Here is a 19,502-nt window from a genome sequence, read left to right as displayed (position 1 = left end):
AAAAAAGAAAAACAACAAAAACAAAAAAGACTGATTTTCCAGAAAGGGAACACCAGACAACGCGACCAACAACACCCAGCACAGGTAAGAGAGAACAAGCCTCTATTTCAGAGTTCTTGAAAACAAAACTGGCAATGGTATTTTGTGGGCTGCTAGGAAAAGATAAGGAAAAGCATAGGACATTCCTTTTTTATTGCTGTCCTAGGCCTGCTCACTCCAAGCCTGCTTGGGATGGACAGCTATGAATCGTCTCAGTTATTATTCTGAAAACCGTTATCTGAGATAAATCATCTTTATCTGGTAACAAGAGATGCTTAAACAGACAATTCTCAGTCTTAGCCTCACCTGGGACTGTATATGCCATCTAAACCAGAATTAATGCCGCTTCAAAGATGTGATTTATTAGCTTTCTGCGCAGTATCATTAAAATGGTATTTTAAATGAACGCAAAGTCTGAGTTGACAGTCCCCCTCAAAGGCCGGAAAACTGCCCACAAGTGTTAATGGTTTGGATTTTCCAAATCTCTCTCCGGGGAAGATCAGAAGAAAGGTCAAAGTCGGAGATTTGGGGCACTTTGGGAACTTTGTCAGCGGAAATAAAAAGGTGACTTAGTCCCTGGGCCCTGAATTTTGAACTCTAGAGTTGAAAGGCAAGGAGAAAAACATCCTGAGTAGGACTAGGTCAGTTCTCCCTGGAGTCTTGGCCAATGCACTTGGCACGTGAGTTCCACCTTAGAAAGCTCCCTTTCCCTGCAAGTGCTGGCCCCCGGGGCAGCCGGGCGGCCGGGCGCGGGCACTCACCGAGGAGCGGGAGGAGTCTCATTGGCGGCGCCGCGGTGGTGGCGGTGGCGGCGGTGGCGGTGGCGCGGGAAGAGCGGTGGGGCGAGCGGGTCGTGGACCTGGGATGCGGCGGGGCGGGTGCGCCAGGCTCCTGGCTCGGCCCCCGTGACGCGCCCGCTTCCTTCGGCCACTTTCCGGCTTCTTTTGTGTGAGTGCGTGTGTGGAGCGCTGAGTCCGCAGGCCACGTCCGGCCCCGGCCCCCACGCCACCCTTGACCTCATCCCTGGCCTCTAGGCGGCCGTCCCCAAGCGCGCCACAAGCCCTGGCTGCCCCCTCCCCAGGCGCAGCAGCCAGGGTATCACCCTCCCAGCCAGTGCGCTCCAGAGCCCTGGGGAGTGTTCCTCCTGAGAGAGCTTCCGGAGCTGCCTGGGTCTCAAGGGCCTTTCCTGCAACCGCAATTCCAGGACACATGTTTTGTTTTTGTTTTATTCAGTTGCACATTGCCCTAAAGAACTCCGGGGCCAGAAGTTCGCTGGAACCTTGGTTCCAAACATCCGGGTATTTGGGTTTTCATTTCCAGTCTTGAGTCCACACCTTGTTGGGACTCAGGGTTTCAGAGTGTGAGGAAGGATATATTCGATCTTGCTTACAGTTCAGGATTGTGCCTGAAATTAGTTAAAAAAAAAAAAAACAGAAACAAAAACAAAATAAAACCAAGTGTCAAGAATTATGGCACTGATGAATATAATGCTGTTTTCCATTTTCAACTAAAATTTACCCCTCCCTTTCCCCTCCCCTCCCCAGAACACCTGGTATATCCTATACAGCTTTCCTTTAGCATGTTACTCTATGGAAGTCGATTACATAGATACGATCATTCAGGTTGAAACACAGAAACGATGCTAGTGTAAAAATTAAAAAGAACTGGGAGGCAAGGTTGCTCTCTAAGGACAGAAAGTAGATCCGTGTTTGCTGAGAATGGGGTGTAGAGTGGGGACTGATCGCAGCATCATTAAAGGAAATGTGGGGTGATGGGAATACTTGCATCTTGATTGACATGGTGGTCTCCTAAGGGCATACATTTGTCAGAACGTATCTCTTAAAATGGTACATTTTATTTCATGTAAATTATACCTCAATAAAGTTGATTTAAAGGAACAAAATGACTGATGTTGGTGTCACCCTCACAAGTCACTTCGTCTTTAAATAGTTGGGCACACCTTGTGGCATTCCATATACATTTCTGTTTAAGAAACATCTGCTCAGAATCTGCTTTGTACAGAGAGTGCCCCCACAAAGATGAACAAACCATGGCTCTTGATCTCCAAAAAGTGTATAAACTAGTGGGGCATAATAATAAAAGTCACAATAATACATATACTGAGGTACAGGCATATTTCCTTGACGCTGTATTGCATTTTCCTGAACATGCTCTAGCTTAATTCAATTCCTTCAAAAAGCTCTTGAGTTCTCCCACACCAAATGAGGGAAATGAGCAACAGAGGCATTGTGTGACTTGCCCAGAGTCACACAGCTAGTAAGTGACAGGGTAGATTCAAACCCAGGCTATACTGCTTCTGAGTCAAAGTGTAGTCATCAGTTCATGCATTTCAGGGAGTCTGAAGAGGTGACTTCAATGACTTAAATATCACAAAAAATAAGTTTTGGACTTTACTAGGCTCTTAATTGGTTTTACTTGGTTTTCTTTGAAGTTTTTTTTGTTTTGTTTTGTTTTGTTTTAACCTAGACAGTGACTCAGTGAGTAAAATTCTGGCAGCAGTCTGAATGAGGGATGTTATGGAGACATCAAAGGCAGGGAAATCAGAATAGTCCAGGAAAAAGACAACAAATGCCTGAACAAGGATAGGAGTTTTGGATGGGGGAGATAGAGATTAGAGAAAGGATTAGGTAAAGAAAATTGACATCATGTTGACATGCTAAGGTTGAGGGGTAAGTTTAGGACAAAGAGAGTGTGACTGTTTTCTAGTGGTATAAGCAGAAGTTTGGAACCTTTCACAAAAATAGGAAAGATGGGATGAAGAGTGACTTCAGAGGGGAAAAGGTAACAAGCCCAGTTTTATAATGTAAAATTTGAGATGTTCTGATGACCTGATTCCATTCATGGGAAGCTAGTTTCTCCAGTCATTTCATGTATTCCTCATATGAAGTCATTGAGTATACTCATCATTCAAAAGACATAAATATAGAAATATGTTATTTTCTGAGACAAGTTATAAACTGAGACAGAGTACCTATTTTTAAAATCACTATTGTAAAATAATTTATTCCATAACCACACACACTTACTCTTTATTTTTATACTAAAGGTAATAGAAGAAAACCAACTCCAAAAAACATCATTTTTCTCTGCAATGCTGAAACATTAACAAAAATGAGCTAAAATGCAATTTAAAATATTTTTGAACTTTTTCTTTGCAAGTGTTTCTACTAAAAATTAAATATTAAATATTTTTATCACAAAAACATGGGCGAACAAGAACTAAGCATGAAGTGTTTAGTGATGTCTATAACTTTAAGATTGCTCTTGGCCAAGATCAAAATTGCTTAAAAATTTATTACTTAAAGAAGTCTATTTTCTTAAGTAATAAATATAAGATATTGAATAATCTTTACATTACTGAAAAAAACTTAGATATTTCAATTCAAATATTTTAATTGTAAGAGACAAGCATATTTTAAAGACATGTTCTCAAGGAAATACAGAACTTTAAATTGTTATCAACATTCTTCCTTTGGGTACCACTGAGATATGTCTAGTCTTTTGAAGGTATAACAATCACTTAAAGCTTGATTCTGGCTGAGTATAACACATGGAAATTAAGTCATTTTAAGCTGCCTACCTGATTGTGGTTTTAATACACTAGTATAAACATTCATCCTTCAGTGCGAGATCTTATCGTATCCATGATTATTTCTATCTTGGGTCTGTCTGTAAGGTGCCAAATTAAACAGGATTTCCTTGAAAGATTCTTGATCAGGTTGAAGTTGGCTATGGCAAGTATTTTCTGTGAAGACCTGGGTTTAGCTCTAGCTTTTATCGTGAATAGATTCTTTAACCTCTTTGGGGACCAGTCTGCCCATTGTAGTGTGGAAATAACAATGCCTGCCTTGTTCATAGTGAGTTCTTAAGGCCACTGAAATACACATGTCAGAACTGTTGGGTTTTCAATATCTTTAATATTCAATTCCTCAAGTATAGAAAATTAGTACACGATTTAAATGAAGACCTCCATGGATGAATTTATGGTGCCCACAGAGACTGGCACAAGAAACATATCGCAGTTTTTGAACCCGCTTCATGAAGCCTTTGTGAGACTGATTCCTTACATGAGTGTTGGAAGCGTGATTGAGTTCTAAGTGTTTGGCCAGCTTTTTAACCATATCTTTAAATACCATCATTCCTCACACATCCTTTGACTTTTCTCAACTGTGGAAACTTTGTCAACATTTTGTTAATTTAGGTAGTTCCTCATTCCTTCCTATCACTCCCATTGCGTAAAGTCCATGTGGGTCCATTCGTGAGAACTTCAATAGGATTACAACTTACCAGATACATTATTTTTCACCGCAAGTCAATTTTAGTCAAACCTACATTTAACAGTGTACAATTGGCAAAAGGGCTGTAAAAGGTAAAAAAAAAAAAAAAATTAAAAAAAGGAAAATTTAGTTATGTGCAAGATTGGGAGGAGTAATCTGATGGCAACATACTCAATGTTTAAACCAAGAAAGTCTATACCAAAAATATTTACCAAAGTGAGACTTCAGTTCCTCATTATGAGGGAAATTCCACAAATGGATAAGGATTGAAGTTTCACAAGGTGAACTTGTCTGTTGATGGCTCTTAACCTAGTCTCTTAGAACTCAAAAGTAAGTAACATAATTATTTTTCCTCCATGACACCTCACACAGTGCCTTAGGGATAATAGGTATATAATTCTAAGAAAAGTGCTTAAAAGAATATGTGTGTGTGTGTGTGTGTGTGTGTGTGTGTGTGTGTGTGTGTGTGACTGGGTCAATTTTCTGTACAGCAGAAATTGGCAGAACAAAGTAAATCAACTATAATAGAAAAAATAAAAACATTTGAAAAAGTGCTGACTGAATGAATAAATACCTAGAAAAGTGTTCAGTAAAGTTTATGAGAAATGAAAATCTTTAATTTTGAAGATTAGCTGTTTGCCTCAAAAATGTCTTTTAGGTTTCCAGATATATTACATATTATTGGGATACAGCAAAATCAGTCTTTTGTATGTATGTATGTATGTATGGTCTTTCAAGTGCTGCACCCGGGGCACATGGAAGTTCCCGGGCTAGGGGTCCAATCACAACTATAGCTGTCTGCCTGCACCACAGCTATGGCAATGCCAGATCCAAGCCACATCTACAAGCTACACCACAGCTCACGGCAATGCTGCATGCTTTAACCCACTGAGCAAGACTAGGGATAGAACCCTCATCCTCATGGATACTAGTTGGCTTCATTACCGCTGAGCCAGTGGGTACTCCACATTTTTGTATTTAAATTTAAAGAAAAAGCTAAGAAGGCTCTTTGTTAATTGTAGAGTAATTCATGGTAGGGAGCAATGATTTTTGGTCTGCTGTTAAACTGATGATCTTAAATAGTCTGTTAAAGAGATGCTACAATTTCCAAACCTAGTTACCTGGAAATTTATGACTTTGAAATCTAGGTTAAGTCTATTTAATGTCAGTCAACATTTGGTATCAAATATAAAGTTTAATGTTTTAATACACATTTCCACTCAGGCATTTTTAGTAACAATATTCTAATTATAAAACTCAAGTTAGTACTTAACAGAATATTTTAAAAATTGAGTTTCCAAAACTACAAGCAGAAACACTTGACCTGGCTTTTATGGTACTAATTTTTTTAGTGAAAATAGTTGCAAAAAGCATCTGGTAAGTTTCAACCTTGACTGGAAGGGAGGAGTTCTGAGTTCCTTCCCAGCCTGGTTTTTCAATTGTTTTTTGGCCTTCTGAAAATGCACTAAATCTTTCCATTATTCTGTTTAACCTTTGCAAATATCCCTGCTTTGTATATTTTTTCTCTCCTATAGTTCTCCTTCATAAAGATTTATAAATTAGCACTAACATTTAGGAACTGATATTTTCAAACCAGGCATTGACCAAAACAAGCATATGCATTATGCTAATTGTTTGCATTATAACTGACTTTAAAACTACTTTATGAATGTATTTTCCTTTGTTGGAAAAATTTCCATGTTACAAAAATATTAAACTGACCTCATTTTTTAAAAAGGGCTGTCCTGCTAAAATAGAGATCTTTCTAAAATCACCCTCTAGTATTGTTATACTTTTCAGCTATGCTTCTAACATGTTGCAGGATTGTTTTATTCGTGGTTTATTGCTCTTGTTGTCCAAAATAATATCCTGAGAGGTTACAGAATCCATCAGGATGTACAGGTAATTTAAATTATTTATTCAGGTAGGTAATACTTCGTGCTTTACATTACATTTCATCTACCTTTGTGTTCTTCAATCACCAGTGTATTATACCTTCTTACAAGCCCCACATTGCTCACTTTTTAAGAAAAATTAACTATTGTAATTACTACTACCAGTGTGTTTCAGCTGCTTTTTATTCACTACCATCTGTTATTATTAACATGCATATTGAAGACCCACACTTTTGGTTCAAATCCTCAGGGGACATCATTATTAACTTCCTACCACTTTGAGAATTATTTTTTTATTCTCATTCTTTCCTTTCTACTTTGTCACAAATCTTTAATTGCAGACAGGATTTAATTTTCCTATTGTAATCTGTTTTATTAATACCCTTCTGTGAGAAGGGATTGACTTAAAAATAGAAAGCTATTTGGAAGTCTAAATAAACGCTAGTTTATAATCATGTGTAATTGATCTCATTTTTTAAAATTTTATTAAAGGTGGACATCACACTATGAGTTTTCCCCTTATCTCCATCTACAACCATAAATAAATATAAAAGTTCCATCTCTGGCCAACCAATTGCTAATATAATCTTGCCTACACAGAAATAATTAGATAAATTTAAGGGTAACCATTTACTCTTCTCGAAGTCATGGTAATATAAAGTCATTGTTGACACATAACTTGTAAATTAACTTTATTAAACAAGGGCTAAGATAATGGGGTTTGGTTCTCATATAGATCTTTATTCACAAACCAGTTGTCCTAGGTGCTCTTTCAATGTTCTGATATAGTTAGTGATTTTTCCAAATTTTAATTCTATCTAATACTACTACTTTCTCTAGTAACATAGTATAATGACATTTTTTAAATGTATGAATAAAAATGTTTCATTGTCATATGAAATTATATAAACACATTTGTTTTATACAGTAACTTACAAGAAAGTGATGGAAAACTAAAATGATGATCAGTTTTATTGATAGTTCCAAGAACATTTCTTTCTATGAATGGAATTCCACAGAGGGAAAATGTACTTAAAATGTATTTAATATGATGTCTTCTGGAAGTGAATCTTGATTGTGAGATGTAAACAAAATTATTTATGGTGCAAAGACAATTATGCAAAAAATAACACTCATTTTATTTTTGTGACAGATATTGTTGCTGAGCCAAGAACACTGAATGCTCAAAAAGTTTTTTTTGTTTTTTTATTAATGGATATTCAGGTATTTATAGGTAACTTTCCTAATACAAACACATATGTTTGAAATAAAAGAACTCTAAACTATAATTGTAATGACATTGTTTAGGTGTGAAATTGCCTAGCTGTGAAAGAAAAAAGTTCAGTTAAATTATTATCAACATAATCTACCTTTTAATCCTGAGGTCAAGATCTTTTTTCTCATTTTGCTGATTTAAATCAGAAAATAAAAATAAATTCTGGAGTTCCCGTCGTGGCGCAGTGGTTAACGAATCCGACTAGGAACCATGAGGTTGCGGGTTCGGTCCCTGCCCTTGCTCAGTGGGTTAAGGATCCGGCGTTGGCGTTGCCGTGAGCTGTGGTGTAGGTTGCAGACGCGGCTCGGATCCCGCGTTGCTGTGGCTCTGGCGTAGGCCGGTGGCTACAGCTCCGATTCAACCCCTAGCCTGGGAACCTCCACATGCCGCGGGAGCGGCCCAAGAAATAGCAACAACAACAACAACAAAAGACAAAAAGACAAAAAAAAAAAAAATAAATAGATAAATAAATAAATTCTTATGTAAGTAGTTAACATTTTTCTTAGATACTTTTTCTCTTTAAAAAAATTATATATTAAACACTCTCTTAAGTAGTTTTTATTTGACTTCCGGGACATGACTTTAGGCTATTGGACGGATATGATTATTCATTTTATTTTTAATAGTTTCAGTATTCTGCCATTAGCAATATATATATATTTTGTATGTTCCTCATTGCTTCCATATTTGTCAGAATAAAAGAAGTTTTATTTATACTTGCAAGAAAGTCCTTTTTAAAACTTTCAAACAATGTGTATTACTTTAAAATTGTTCATCCTCTATTGACTGTCTTTTTGTTTTTGAAGGCTGCAATTAACATTATATATTATTTATACTTTCAATGATAAGATTGTTAAGGTTGATGTGTACAGTTTTTAAGTGATGTGTTTTGTTTGCCATGTCCTGTGGTCCATTACCATAGCATTTGAAAGGAACCACGTAATTATGGTCTTAGAGGTTGTCCCGTAAATATACTAATTTTCTTCCATTTCCCTACCAGCCTTGTCAGTAGAATGGCTAAATCTCATTTTTTCCTTTTTGTTTTCATTTCCTTCTAAAGGACTTAGAAGGCTGTCAACAAAAATGGATTAGTTTTGTACTCCTGTCATCATAAAATGTTCCAACCTAACAAAGAGTTATCCTTGAATTGTACTTTATACTTTCACTATGGAAAAAAATTTGCTGAGAGATATGCCAATGAATTACTCTACTCTTATCAGAATCTTTAAATGTAAACCTCCTGGTCCATATCAAGTGTTACAATGAACTGAAGAAGTCTATGGTAACTTGCCCAGAGGTAGGTTTTAATATGTATTATGTAACTCTCAACCTAATAATCTGTTACTAAAGTATCAAATCACTCTAGCACTGAATCATCTCCAAATATTATTATCCAATAAAAGCAGTAGTCTGTATAATATGTCCAATAATTAACCAAGGCACAAGGAATAGTTAGAATATAAACTATTTCTGAAGTACCTTGCATTTTCTGGAGAACTGTGCTCAGAATATATTTATCATCCCCATGAATACATTCTTATTGGCTTCCAGTGACTTTGTATGCCCAAGAGATGACAAACTTCTTATTTTGTTGTTCTTTGGGGTTTTTTGCTATCAACCAACAGAATTGAATTGACATTTATAAAATATTCCACCCAAAATATAGCATAAACATTTTTCCAAGTGCCCATGAAAATACACCAAAATAGACTATTATCACACCATAAAGCAAATTTCTACAAATTTAAAAGAAATTAAATTATACAGAGTGTGTTTTGCTTTTTTGTTTTTTGTTTTTTGCTTTTTTTGTTTGCTTTCTGACTGCAAGAAACTCAAACCAAAAATCAGTAGCAGAAAGATAAAAGGAAAATCACCAAAAAAAAGGTGTTGCCTCGTCTACCTGGCCTAGTATCTCAATCAGAACAGGAAACTCAGCACTGGCCATGCCTGGCCTTCCTGCTCTTCTGAGTGCCTTCAAACAAGTTGCAATGGCCTATTTATCCCTCTAGTCCTCATTGATAATTTGTTTTATAGTGAATATTTTTTATCTTATGATTAAAGAAAGTAATCCAAATAGGTGATTGGAATCAGACTGAAAGAAATGTATTAGGTTAAAGAAAATATTGTGATCAGCAACTCCAAAGACAAAGTCTCCCAGCATTGTTCCAGCGAGGTTCACTCTGTATTTCCCTAGATACAGTCGTGGAAAATGTTCACATTTCATGAGAAAACACACACTGACAGGTTAAGAAATCTATATAAAGGTGACTTTATTGTGTTTTCATTTAAAGAAAGGAACAACCAATTTAAGTATTAGTGTATTTCTCCATGATCTTCTAAGGGTAACATCAGATATCTGCATTCACATCATTCATTCTCCAGCCAACATGACTGAGTGTCTACCATACAGCATATTCTGTGTAACCATCCATTATAGTTTAACCATAGAAACATCCTTAGAGAGTCCAAGGGGCTAATTCTGGTTTTCCTGAGCAAAGAGCCACCTGGGACTGGAAATGCCCTTCTGTCTTCTTTATCAAAAGGGGCTGTGCCAAACCTGACTTCCCATGGGGCCCCAAGCTGGCCATGTAATTTCTCAGATAGCTCTTGTCAACAGCTGATACCAAAACTCAGACTTCCTTCTACAAACAAACGCTAGAGAGGGTACAGAGAAATAATGTTGGTGGGAATGTAAATTGGTACAACCACTATGGAAAACAGTATGGAGGTTCCTCAAAAAACTAAATATAGAACTACCTTATGACCCAGCAATCCCACTCCTGGGCATCTATCTGGAGAAAACCAGAATTCAAAAAGTACGTGTACCCCAATGTTCAATGTTCATTGTTTATGATAGCTAAGACATGGAAGCAATATTTAATGTCTGTTGACAGAGGAATGGATAAAGAAGATGTGGTACATATACACAATGGAATATTACTCAGCCATTAAAATGAATGAAATAATGCCATTTGCAGCCACAGGGATGGACCTAGAGATTATTGTACTAAGTGAAATAAGTCAGGCAAAGACAAACATCATATGACATCACTTACATGCAGAATCTAAAAAAAAAAGGATAAAAACAAATTTATTTGCAGAACAGAAACAGACTCATAGACTTTGGGAAGGAGAGATGGACTGGAGATTTGGGACTGGCATATGCACACCATGGTATATGGAATTACTGGCCAATAGGGACCTGCTGTGTAGCACAGAGCATTCTACCCCATATTCTGAGATAATCTATGTGGGGAAAGACTATGAAAAAGAATGGGTGTTTGTACTTTAAATAACTGAATCACTTTCTTGTACATCAGAAATTATCAAAAATTTGTAAATCACTTATGCTTCAACGAAACTTTTAAAAATGAAAAAAAGAAATCTCAGACTTCTTGGTACCTAACTGACAGATAATTCCTTCCTCTACAACTGATAAGATCAATCTCCTGTTGACCTCACCAAAAGAGAAAGCAGGGCCTTTTCCAATAGAAGGCATGTCTGTATTTCACAAACAGCAGAAAATCCTTGACTAGTGGCCCTTGCCTGGGGCTGATGGAAAGACCGCAGGGCCTGCACTTTCTCTTCTATTTCTGACTTGAGCCTGTAAGTTTCCTTGGATAGGTGCTTTGCTGGACACGTCTTGCGTGTTTAGAGTCCAGTGAAGAGGACTTGGCCCTTTGTTCTCCCTTCTTATAAGGCAAACATAAGAAAGTGTTTTTTTTTTCAGAGGTGGCCGACCCCTGGGAATTAAGAAATCTGGCTTAATAGATCAGCTGCCTAACACTGGGGACTACAAGGCCTTGGGAGGTTCTAACTCCTCCTGTGAGTGGTTGGGGCAGGTGGGAAAACCTGCCTCCTGGTGGAAGAAGAAGAAACCCTAATCCAAGCTAATTTGCTAAGCAGCCCAGAAAGAATCCTCAGAGTAACTTTCAGGCACTCCTACTCCTCATACCACACAAGTTCCTATGACATGTCGCTAACGTCAGTAAAGGTGGAGTTTAGCAAGGATAAATCAAAAATTAATACTAAGAAATAATCATCAATAACGTTACATAGACTGTCATGATAGCATGGCAGGGATGGCTGGTGGCTTCTTAAGAAATATTTTTTCTGTCTTTCCTAATAATGGTACCCTGTATTTGGAGCTGTGAACTTGGCCAACTATTTTCTAGCCTACTTGCAGCTTGGAATGCTGAGACTAAGTACTGGCCATTGAGGCATAAGCACAAACTTTGGATTTCACTTCCAGAAACCTTTTTTAAATAACTTTTTTTTCTCCCAGCTTCTTCCATCCTGCTGCTTCTGACACAGTGGTAAAAATCACAAATCTGTTATGTTATCTTAGGCTTAGAAAAAGAGCTGCAGCCTCTTTCGGTGGAGTGAGAAAGTAGAATTGTCCCTGAGGACTGTCAATCCCATGCCGCCTCCGGAACTGACGGAACTGGGTGTCCCAGTCTTCTGTAATGTAAGAAAAATAAGCTGCTACCTTATTTGAGCCATTGCTATTTTGAGATTTACTCTTAAGCATAGATAAATCTAGTCCCAATTGACAATGTTTTCTGAACTAGCAATGATTTAGATTTGAGAGAGCTGGAGATGAGGACAGAATTGTGTTGATATACCAGAACAAAGGACTGGCTGCCATGGCAGTCTGCATGTGAGCTCTGTACCAACATAATGCCAGGCCGCCATCTAATTTGTTTTTGATTCCCCACAGGTAATGATCAGAGACTGTTAGCGAAGGAAAACTGAGGCTCAGGTAGGAAGTAAGAAACTTAGGGTAAGTCAAAGCTACCACATGACCTGAACTTCAGTTTAGGGAATTCCATACATGCATTCACAAATGAATATATACATATGTGTATATTTATATATATGTACAGATATAGCTATGTGCCTATATGTGTGTATATATAGTTCTACATAGACACAAATATAGTAACTTTTTGAAAGTATGGCTGCTTTTCATACAGCAATACAACACAATATCCAAAATCAAAATCTTTATTTTCAGATTTTTTTTCACTTATTTATCATGTCCAGGAATTAAAATAAAATTAGGATAAAATAAATGTTTTCTCAGTATTTACTGTGAGATAATATCTTTAATATTACATCTTTCTTTATCCTAATTCTTTGAGCATAATTAGCTTAGTATAATAGATCCTTAAGTTGTAAATTAAATTAAAGAGATCGTCCCTGATTAAAATGTGAATGATACATGAAAGTACCTCCATGTGTGGCAAGCCCAAATCCAAGTGATTTAAGTGATCATGTCTCTATCCTCTGAGCATTTTCCTTAGTTTATTAAAAATAATGACAAACCTTCAAGATTTCAAAGAAATCCATAAGGATTTTGTTCTTGAAACATTTCTAGAGAGTTGACATGGTGACTTTAATAGATTATGAAGACAGTCATTAAAAAATAAAATAGTATTTATCAGAGTAACATGAAAAAAGCATCCCAGCATGCTGTAAGTGATAATGGGAATTTTTATTAATTTATAGCTATCACACAGTATTTCTGTAACACAATCCTGGGCTTTGAGAGTGAAGCAAATGTGGCTTACTGGTAAAGTCTTTTGGTTTCTAAGAGGTTGACATGTTAAGTGAAATATTTAGAACTGATAGTACAATTAGCAAAATTATCAGTTCTGGTTTTCCTCTCAAAAGCAATTATTAGCTAATATTCGCTTGCAGATATTGGTGGATTTTCACACAAGAGTTAAAATGGATAACATTTTGATCTTCATAAGAAGTCTTTTATAGTTTTTGTCATCATTTTAAGCATCTTAAATCTTTTGCTATCTGTCAAAACTTATTTTGCATGATCATAATTTTAAAAATTTTACAATTTATATTATCTTAGAAATGTGTTGATATTGATGTTTTATTAAAAAATTCATCAAGAAACATGAAGAGATATTTGAAGTATATTTTTCAGCTATAAATACAAGAGAGATTCAACATAATGGTCCATTCAAGAACAAAATAAGAAGGGAGTTCCTGTCGTGGCTCAGTGGCTAACAAATCTGACTGACTAGGAACCATGAGTTTGCAGGTTCCATCCCTGGCCTTGCTCAGTGGGTTGAGGATCCAGTGTTGCCGTGAGCTGTGGTGTAGGTTGCAGACACAGCTCAGATCCTGCATTGCTGTGGCTCTGGCGTAGGCTGGCAGCTACAACTCCAATTAGACCTCTAGCCTGGGAACCTCCATGTGCCGCGAGTGCAGCCCTAGAAAAGGCAAAAAGACAAAAAAAACCAAAAAACCAAAAACACAATAAGAATAGTCTAAAGTCTTTTCATATTAGTGATGAGGGACACTTTGTTTTGTGATTAATGATTTATTTTCTCCATTTATCATGAGGCTTGACTTTACACCCTTACTTTGAGTCCTTCCATAGTCTGCCATGATGCTGTTACTTCCTGTAAGTGGAATGTCCCACATGAGATGCTAAGATCTTACAGGGACAAATCCTGTCTTGTTCAGCTGTTAAGTAATTCTAAGTCACCTACTATGCTTACACATTGCTGCTCACTGTGAAAACATATCCTGCAAAATCTATCCCATGGATATTTTTACAGCAATAATGCCAAAGAGTGTCTTGACATAAGTAGACTCCTATTGCAAATTCTCTGCAGTTGTTAGCTAATTTACCAGTTAAACAAACACAAAATAAAAACAACCCTGAACTGCTTTGGAGAGGAATTTCTCAATGTTTAGCAACAGCCTCAAAATTATTCTCACTTTTTGACTCAGTAGTCTCTGTTCTTTACATATATCCTAAAAAAAACCCAAAACAAAAACATTCCTCCACCGTAACAAATTTTGTGCACCAAAATATTTACAGCCACTTTAATTATAGTGCTCAGATATTGGAAACAATTTAAAAACTCAACAAAAAGGAAATAAGTAAGAAAACCATGCCACAACTAGTCCATGTTATATTATATGTTCATATAAAATTAGTGATAATAATAGGGGAAAACTGATATTTTGGTATTTTTTTAGCTATTTTCAAAATGCTGCTATTTATTTATTTATTTGTGTGTGTGTGTGTGTGTTTCTAGAGCTATACCCATAGCATATGCAAGGTTCCCAGACCAGGGGTCAAATCAGAGCTGTAGCTGCCGGCCTACACCACAGCCACAGCAATGCCAAACCAAGCCATGCCTGTCACCTATACCACAGCTCACAGCAAAGCCGGATCTTTAACCCATTTAGTGAGGCCAGGGAACAAACCTGCGTCCTCATGGATACTGACCAGATTGGTTTCTGCTGAGCCATGATGGAACTCTAGTGCTATTCCTTTATTTAAAACAAAAATAGTGTTGAATTCACAAAATGCAATGAGAGTAAATATATGATACATTTCAAATGCAATAAATTGTAAAAATATAATGTCATGGAGTAGAATCGTAAATTTTTACTTTTCACTCAAATATAAATTAACATAGTAAGAAATTTTTGGTAAACCAAAATACTATAAAGTGAAAAGATAGATATAATTATGAAATATTTAAAGCAAAACAATATTTGAGCTTTTTAAAAAGCACTATCTTTAAAAAAGTGTCAATATTGTCAATATTAATTTTTGCATATATTTTTATTCCCTGCTGCTAAAGATTTTTCTAACTCTACTCAATAGTATGATGCAGGCAGGCTATAAAATAATTGCAAATATTTCATTCTAAATCTTTAATCTTCAGATAATACATTCCTTTTACCCCCTGGTTTTGCAAACTTTTTATTGATGACAAAGTATATATTTCGTTCTTGTTACAAGGAACAGTTTCCTGATTTGTCTTTTTTCTTTAATTATACCACGGATAAATAGGAGCCTTGATGCATACTTACCAAACACCAGTGAAAATACTGTTTGTTATGTTCATACTTTATTTATTTGGAATGTCTTTGAAGTAGAGTAAGACTTGTTCTGGCAAAAGAAGATCTGCAATATCACAATACACCTGCCTGTTTAGACTCACTGGCCAAGAACTGGCTAGACTTATAGATTAGTTATTGATTTGTCTTTTCACATTAATTGTATAAAAGTGATCTTCATTTGGATAAAGTAATGATACAGATCTTAGATTTTTAAATGCTAACATGATGACCGAAGGCTAAAAAGATATCAGTGTATTGATTCTTAAAAATAGCCCTGGAATAACTGAAGTATAACAAATGCTGTTTTAAATAGGTTACTTATTAAGATGGCTCAATGACATGGAAAATTAGTATGATAAAAGTCAAGGTAAAAAACAGAAAGATAAAACATTGTAGTATACACCATAGTTTTAACGATAATAACCAATAACTACTGTTTAGTAAATGTTTGTTAAGCACCAGCCATCTGAAAGCATTTGGTGGATATAATTTACATTTGAGATAACTATCAGATAAATGTTCATTACCATTTTAGAAATTTAGATCTGGAGTTACCGTCGTGGCACAGCGGAAACACATCTAACTAGGAACCATGAGGTTGTGGGTTCGACCCCTGGCCTCACTCAGTGGGTTAAGGATCCAGCGTTGCCGTGAGCTGTGGTGCAGGTTGCAGATGCAGCTTGGATCTGTTGTTGCTGTGGCTGTGGCGTAGGCTGGCAGCTGTAGCTCCAATTACACCCCTAGTCTGGGAACCTCCATATGCCTCGGGTGTGGCCCTAAAAAAGTAAAAAAAAAAAAAAAAAAAAAAAAAGATCTCAGGCTTAGCAAGAATAAAATGTGTCCGATGTCATCTACTGGTGAGTGCCAGTGTCTGGGTCCCATCTCCTATCCTGTGGTTTTGCCTGTCACATCAGTGTTTTAAAATTAGTTTGGCCGCAATCTGTAATAGATTTCTTTACAGCATTGTAAACGCAGCATGTGGACACACACGCAGAAACACACACATAACTTTGTACATATAGATATTAAACTTTTAAGAGTGCCATCTCCTAACTTACTTATCCTTTTTTGCCTGTGTCCTAACAATTTGGTTCTGCATTTTGACAAAGTAGATCCACCTCTTCCTGTCAGAGCAACAGGAAAACAAACTTCCTCTTTCCAGGAGTGGCTACAAGAAGTAGCCAAATATCTTGGCCAATTATTGTCAGAAAAACATCTGAATATCAATTACGGGAAAAAAAAAATCACAGTTTTAGTTTTCCAGAAAGTGACCTGGCATTCTAATAGAGAAAACTAAACTGTGTTCAACGTAACTTGTTTACTTATCTGGAGGTCTGTCTTCTGACTAGCATCCTAGTTGACTCAGATGGATATCCCTGTTCAAAATCAAACATATTATGGGAGGCAAGTTGCTTGAAGGATGGAGATCAGAAACAAATAGATCTGGCTTTGCTTTCTAAGGAGATTCCTGGCTTTATTCTCAAGTTCTCTTACTGCCCAGCTCTCATAAAGGCAAATTCATGGCAGGATTTTAGATGTCTATCATAAAACTTTGTTCCTTCATGTATTGAATAGTTATTAACATTGTGCTGAGAGCAATATACTGGGCAAGGTAATGGGGATCTAACTATGATGAAGCCCAACAAGGCTTATGCCTTTGTTGTTTATACTTGCCATATTTAAACTACATCCTTAGCGCCTAGAACTACTTACTTGAATGCCCAACACATTTTCAAAATTAAACATCCCCCTTTTGTTTTGCCTCCCCAAGCAAAATATCCAAAACCGTATTTACTTCAAGTACAATGCCATCCTAACTCTTACTTTCGACACAGTCCTTGGAATCACTCTTGACTCTGCACTTGCACACCCCCAAACTCACCCATCAGCAAGTAATGTGAACTCTATCTTCAGCATCTATTTAGAATCGCTTTGCCTTTCCCTGCCACCACCACTTTGACCCTAGTCTTGAGCCACCCTTGTCTCTTTCTCTCCTGGATTTCTCTGTAAGTATCTTAGCTGGACATTTTATTCTCACTTTTGACGTAAAGCAATCTGTACTGAGTACCGCAGTCAGAGTGATCTTTCTACAATCTAAGTCATACCATGACACACCTCTGTCAAAACAATCTATGTTCACTCAGACCTGAAGTCAAAGTTCTTCCGTCGGGTACAGGATGTTACATAATCTGTACTTACTTTCACTTCTCTAACTTCACCTCCTATAAATCTTCTCTCACCATCCCCCATTCAACTCCACTAGTTCTGGCCTCGTGGGGGAATTTGTTCTTACAAGTTCACATCTGAAAAGTTTTCCTCTGAGTTTTACATGCTTGGTCTGTCTCAGTCTCCAGCTCAGCATTGTCACATTGCTCTGGAACTTCAGACATTTGCTGAGATGCTACATTATAAGTGAGACCCTTCCAGATAACTCTAAAAACACAGCCCTAATTTTTTTTTATTTTTTTATTTTTAGGGCTGTGGCATATGGAAATTCCCAGGTGAGGGGTTGAATCAGAGCTATGGCTGCAGGCCTATGCCACAGCCTCAGCAACACGGGATCCGAGTGGCATCTGTGACTTACACCACAGCTCACGCTACACTGGATCCTTAACCCAATGAGCAAGGCCAGTGATCAAATCCAAGTCTTCATGGATATTAGTCTGGTTCATTACCCCTGAGCCACAATGGGAACTCCCAACACAGCCCTGAAATTATGACTGCTTTTCCCCCTTTCTCTTCTTTATTTTTCTCCACAGCATTTACCATCATATGAGGAACAATATATTTTAGTTATTTATTCTGTTTATACATTTGTCCTAATAGGCTGTAAAATCCATAAGAGTAGAGACAGGTCTAATTTGAACTCTTTACTACTGTTGGACCAACAGCATGTGGAATCATACCTGGCATATAATAGTAAATATTCAATGAGTGATTAAATTAAATAATAAATCAATCAAATTTGAATAGTAAATGAATAAAGACCCTGGGAATGAATAAGACAAGATTGTTGCCTTCTGGAGTTTACAGTCCAGAAGGAGACATCATTAAACAAACAGTTTTATTTTATGTTGTATATTTTATATATAATATATACACAAATATATATATTTAGAAAAATGAATTAGATCCACTAGAGACAACTGTGTATACTAGTTGCCTTGATAGTCTACTTGCCACATATATCTTTGTATTAAGGACTAAGGTGTTTTCTGAAAGAGGATCTAGCCTAAGAGAACAGAGCATCAGGCACACAAATTTGTGCCATTACCAAATTTGTGGAAGAGTCCACAAGACCATCCTTATATCTGAAATCAGAGTTCAGGGTTTTCCAGGATAAGCCTCAGTTTTGATAATTTATTACAAAGGACATTTAGAACTCATGGAAAATGGTTAAACTCATGGGTGCAGTGAAATTGCAATGAAAGGACACAGAATAACATCAGCCAAGGGAAAAAGAGACATGACGTTAAGTCATGGATAGTGTTAACTTTCTAGCAATGGTGTGAAAATATGCATGGAGCATTACCAACCAGAAGTCTTGTGTAAAACAAGACTTCGTGTGCAGAGGTTTTGGTCACATAGAGATGTTTGGCCATCCATGCGGCTAAATTTACTCTCCAGTCCCTTAGATGGTTCAGCTGATACTGCATGACCCCAAATCTTCACCATAAATTACATTATTAGCGTAGTCTATTCAATATGGCCCCAAGCCTCCAGGTGAAAGAACCAATTTTGGCAGGCAAGACATTCCAATAGCTTAGATGTCACCTACCTCCCTGGAACCAAGGGCAAATATCAGATCTCTCTTTGAGCAAGGTAAAAGTCTTTACTGCACACAAAGCTCCATTTGTTAAAGGAAAATATTCCTTCTGAGGAGAGCATGGTTCCTGTCATTCGGATGTTTTTCATAGTCCAATTCTGTCTGACCAGAATCTTGACCATCATTTATAAACACATCTCTCTTTGTCTTGGAGAGTTATTTTAATTCTACTTCAACCACGTGGTGAGCAGGGGAGCAGCCATGTTTCTACAAACTCTGACATCCTGACCATAGTTCCAAGGATGGTAACCTAATTCAGTTGAAGACTTTTCTCAGAA

The 19,502-nt window shown here is 36.9% G+C and overlaps 1 protein-coding gene across 2 annotated transcripts in view; it reads right to left on the bottom strand.

Annotated features, from left to right (window-relative positions):
- The window catches only part of ADGRL4 (adhesion G protein-coupled receptor L4), a 100,103-nt gene extending 99,203 nt beyond the window's left edge, over nucleotides 1–900 (bottom strand). For both annotated transcript variants that reach the window (XM_005665360.4, XM_005665361.4), the window contains exon 1: nucleotides 801–900. In XM_005665360.4, the coding sequence (XP_005665417.2) occupies nucleotides 801–822 (22 nt within the window). In that variant the 5' untranslated portion in view covers nucleotides 823–900. The remainder of the gene's footprint in view (nucleotides 1–800) is intronic.
- Between the last annotated feature and the right edge of the window lie 18,602 nt (nucleotides 901–19,502).

Source organism: Sus scrofa, chromosome 6 (assembly GCF_054392235.1).
Source record: "Sus scrofa isolate SSC_HxYL_T2T_F1_AM1 chromosome 6, Sscrofa_HxYL_maternal_Yorkshire_Landrace_v2.0, whole genome shotgun sequence".
In the NCBI taxonomy this organism is placed as follows: domain Eukaryota; kingdom Metazoa; phylum Chordata; class Mammalia; order Artiodactyla; family Suidae; genus Sus; species Sus scrofa.
This window is presented reverse-complemented; position numbering and strand designations above follow the sequence as displayed.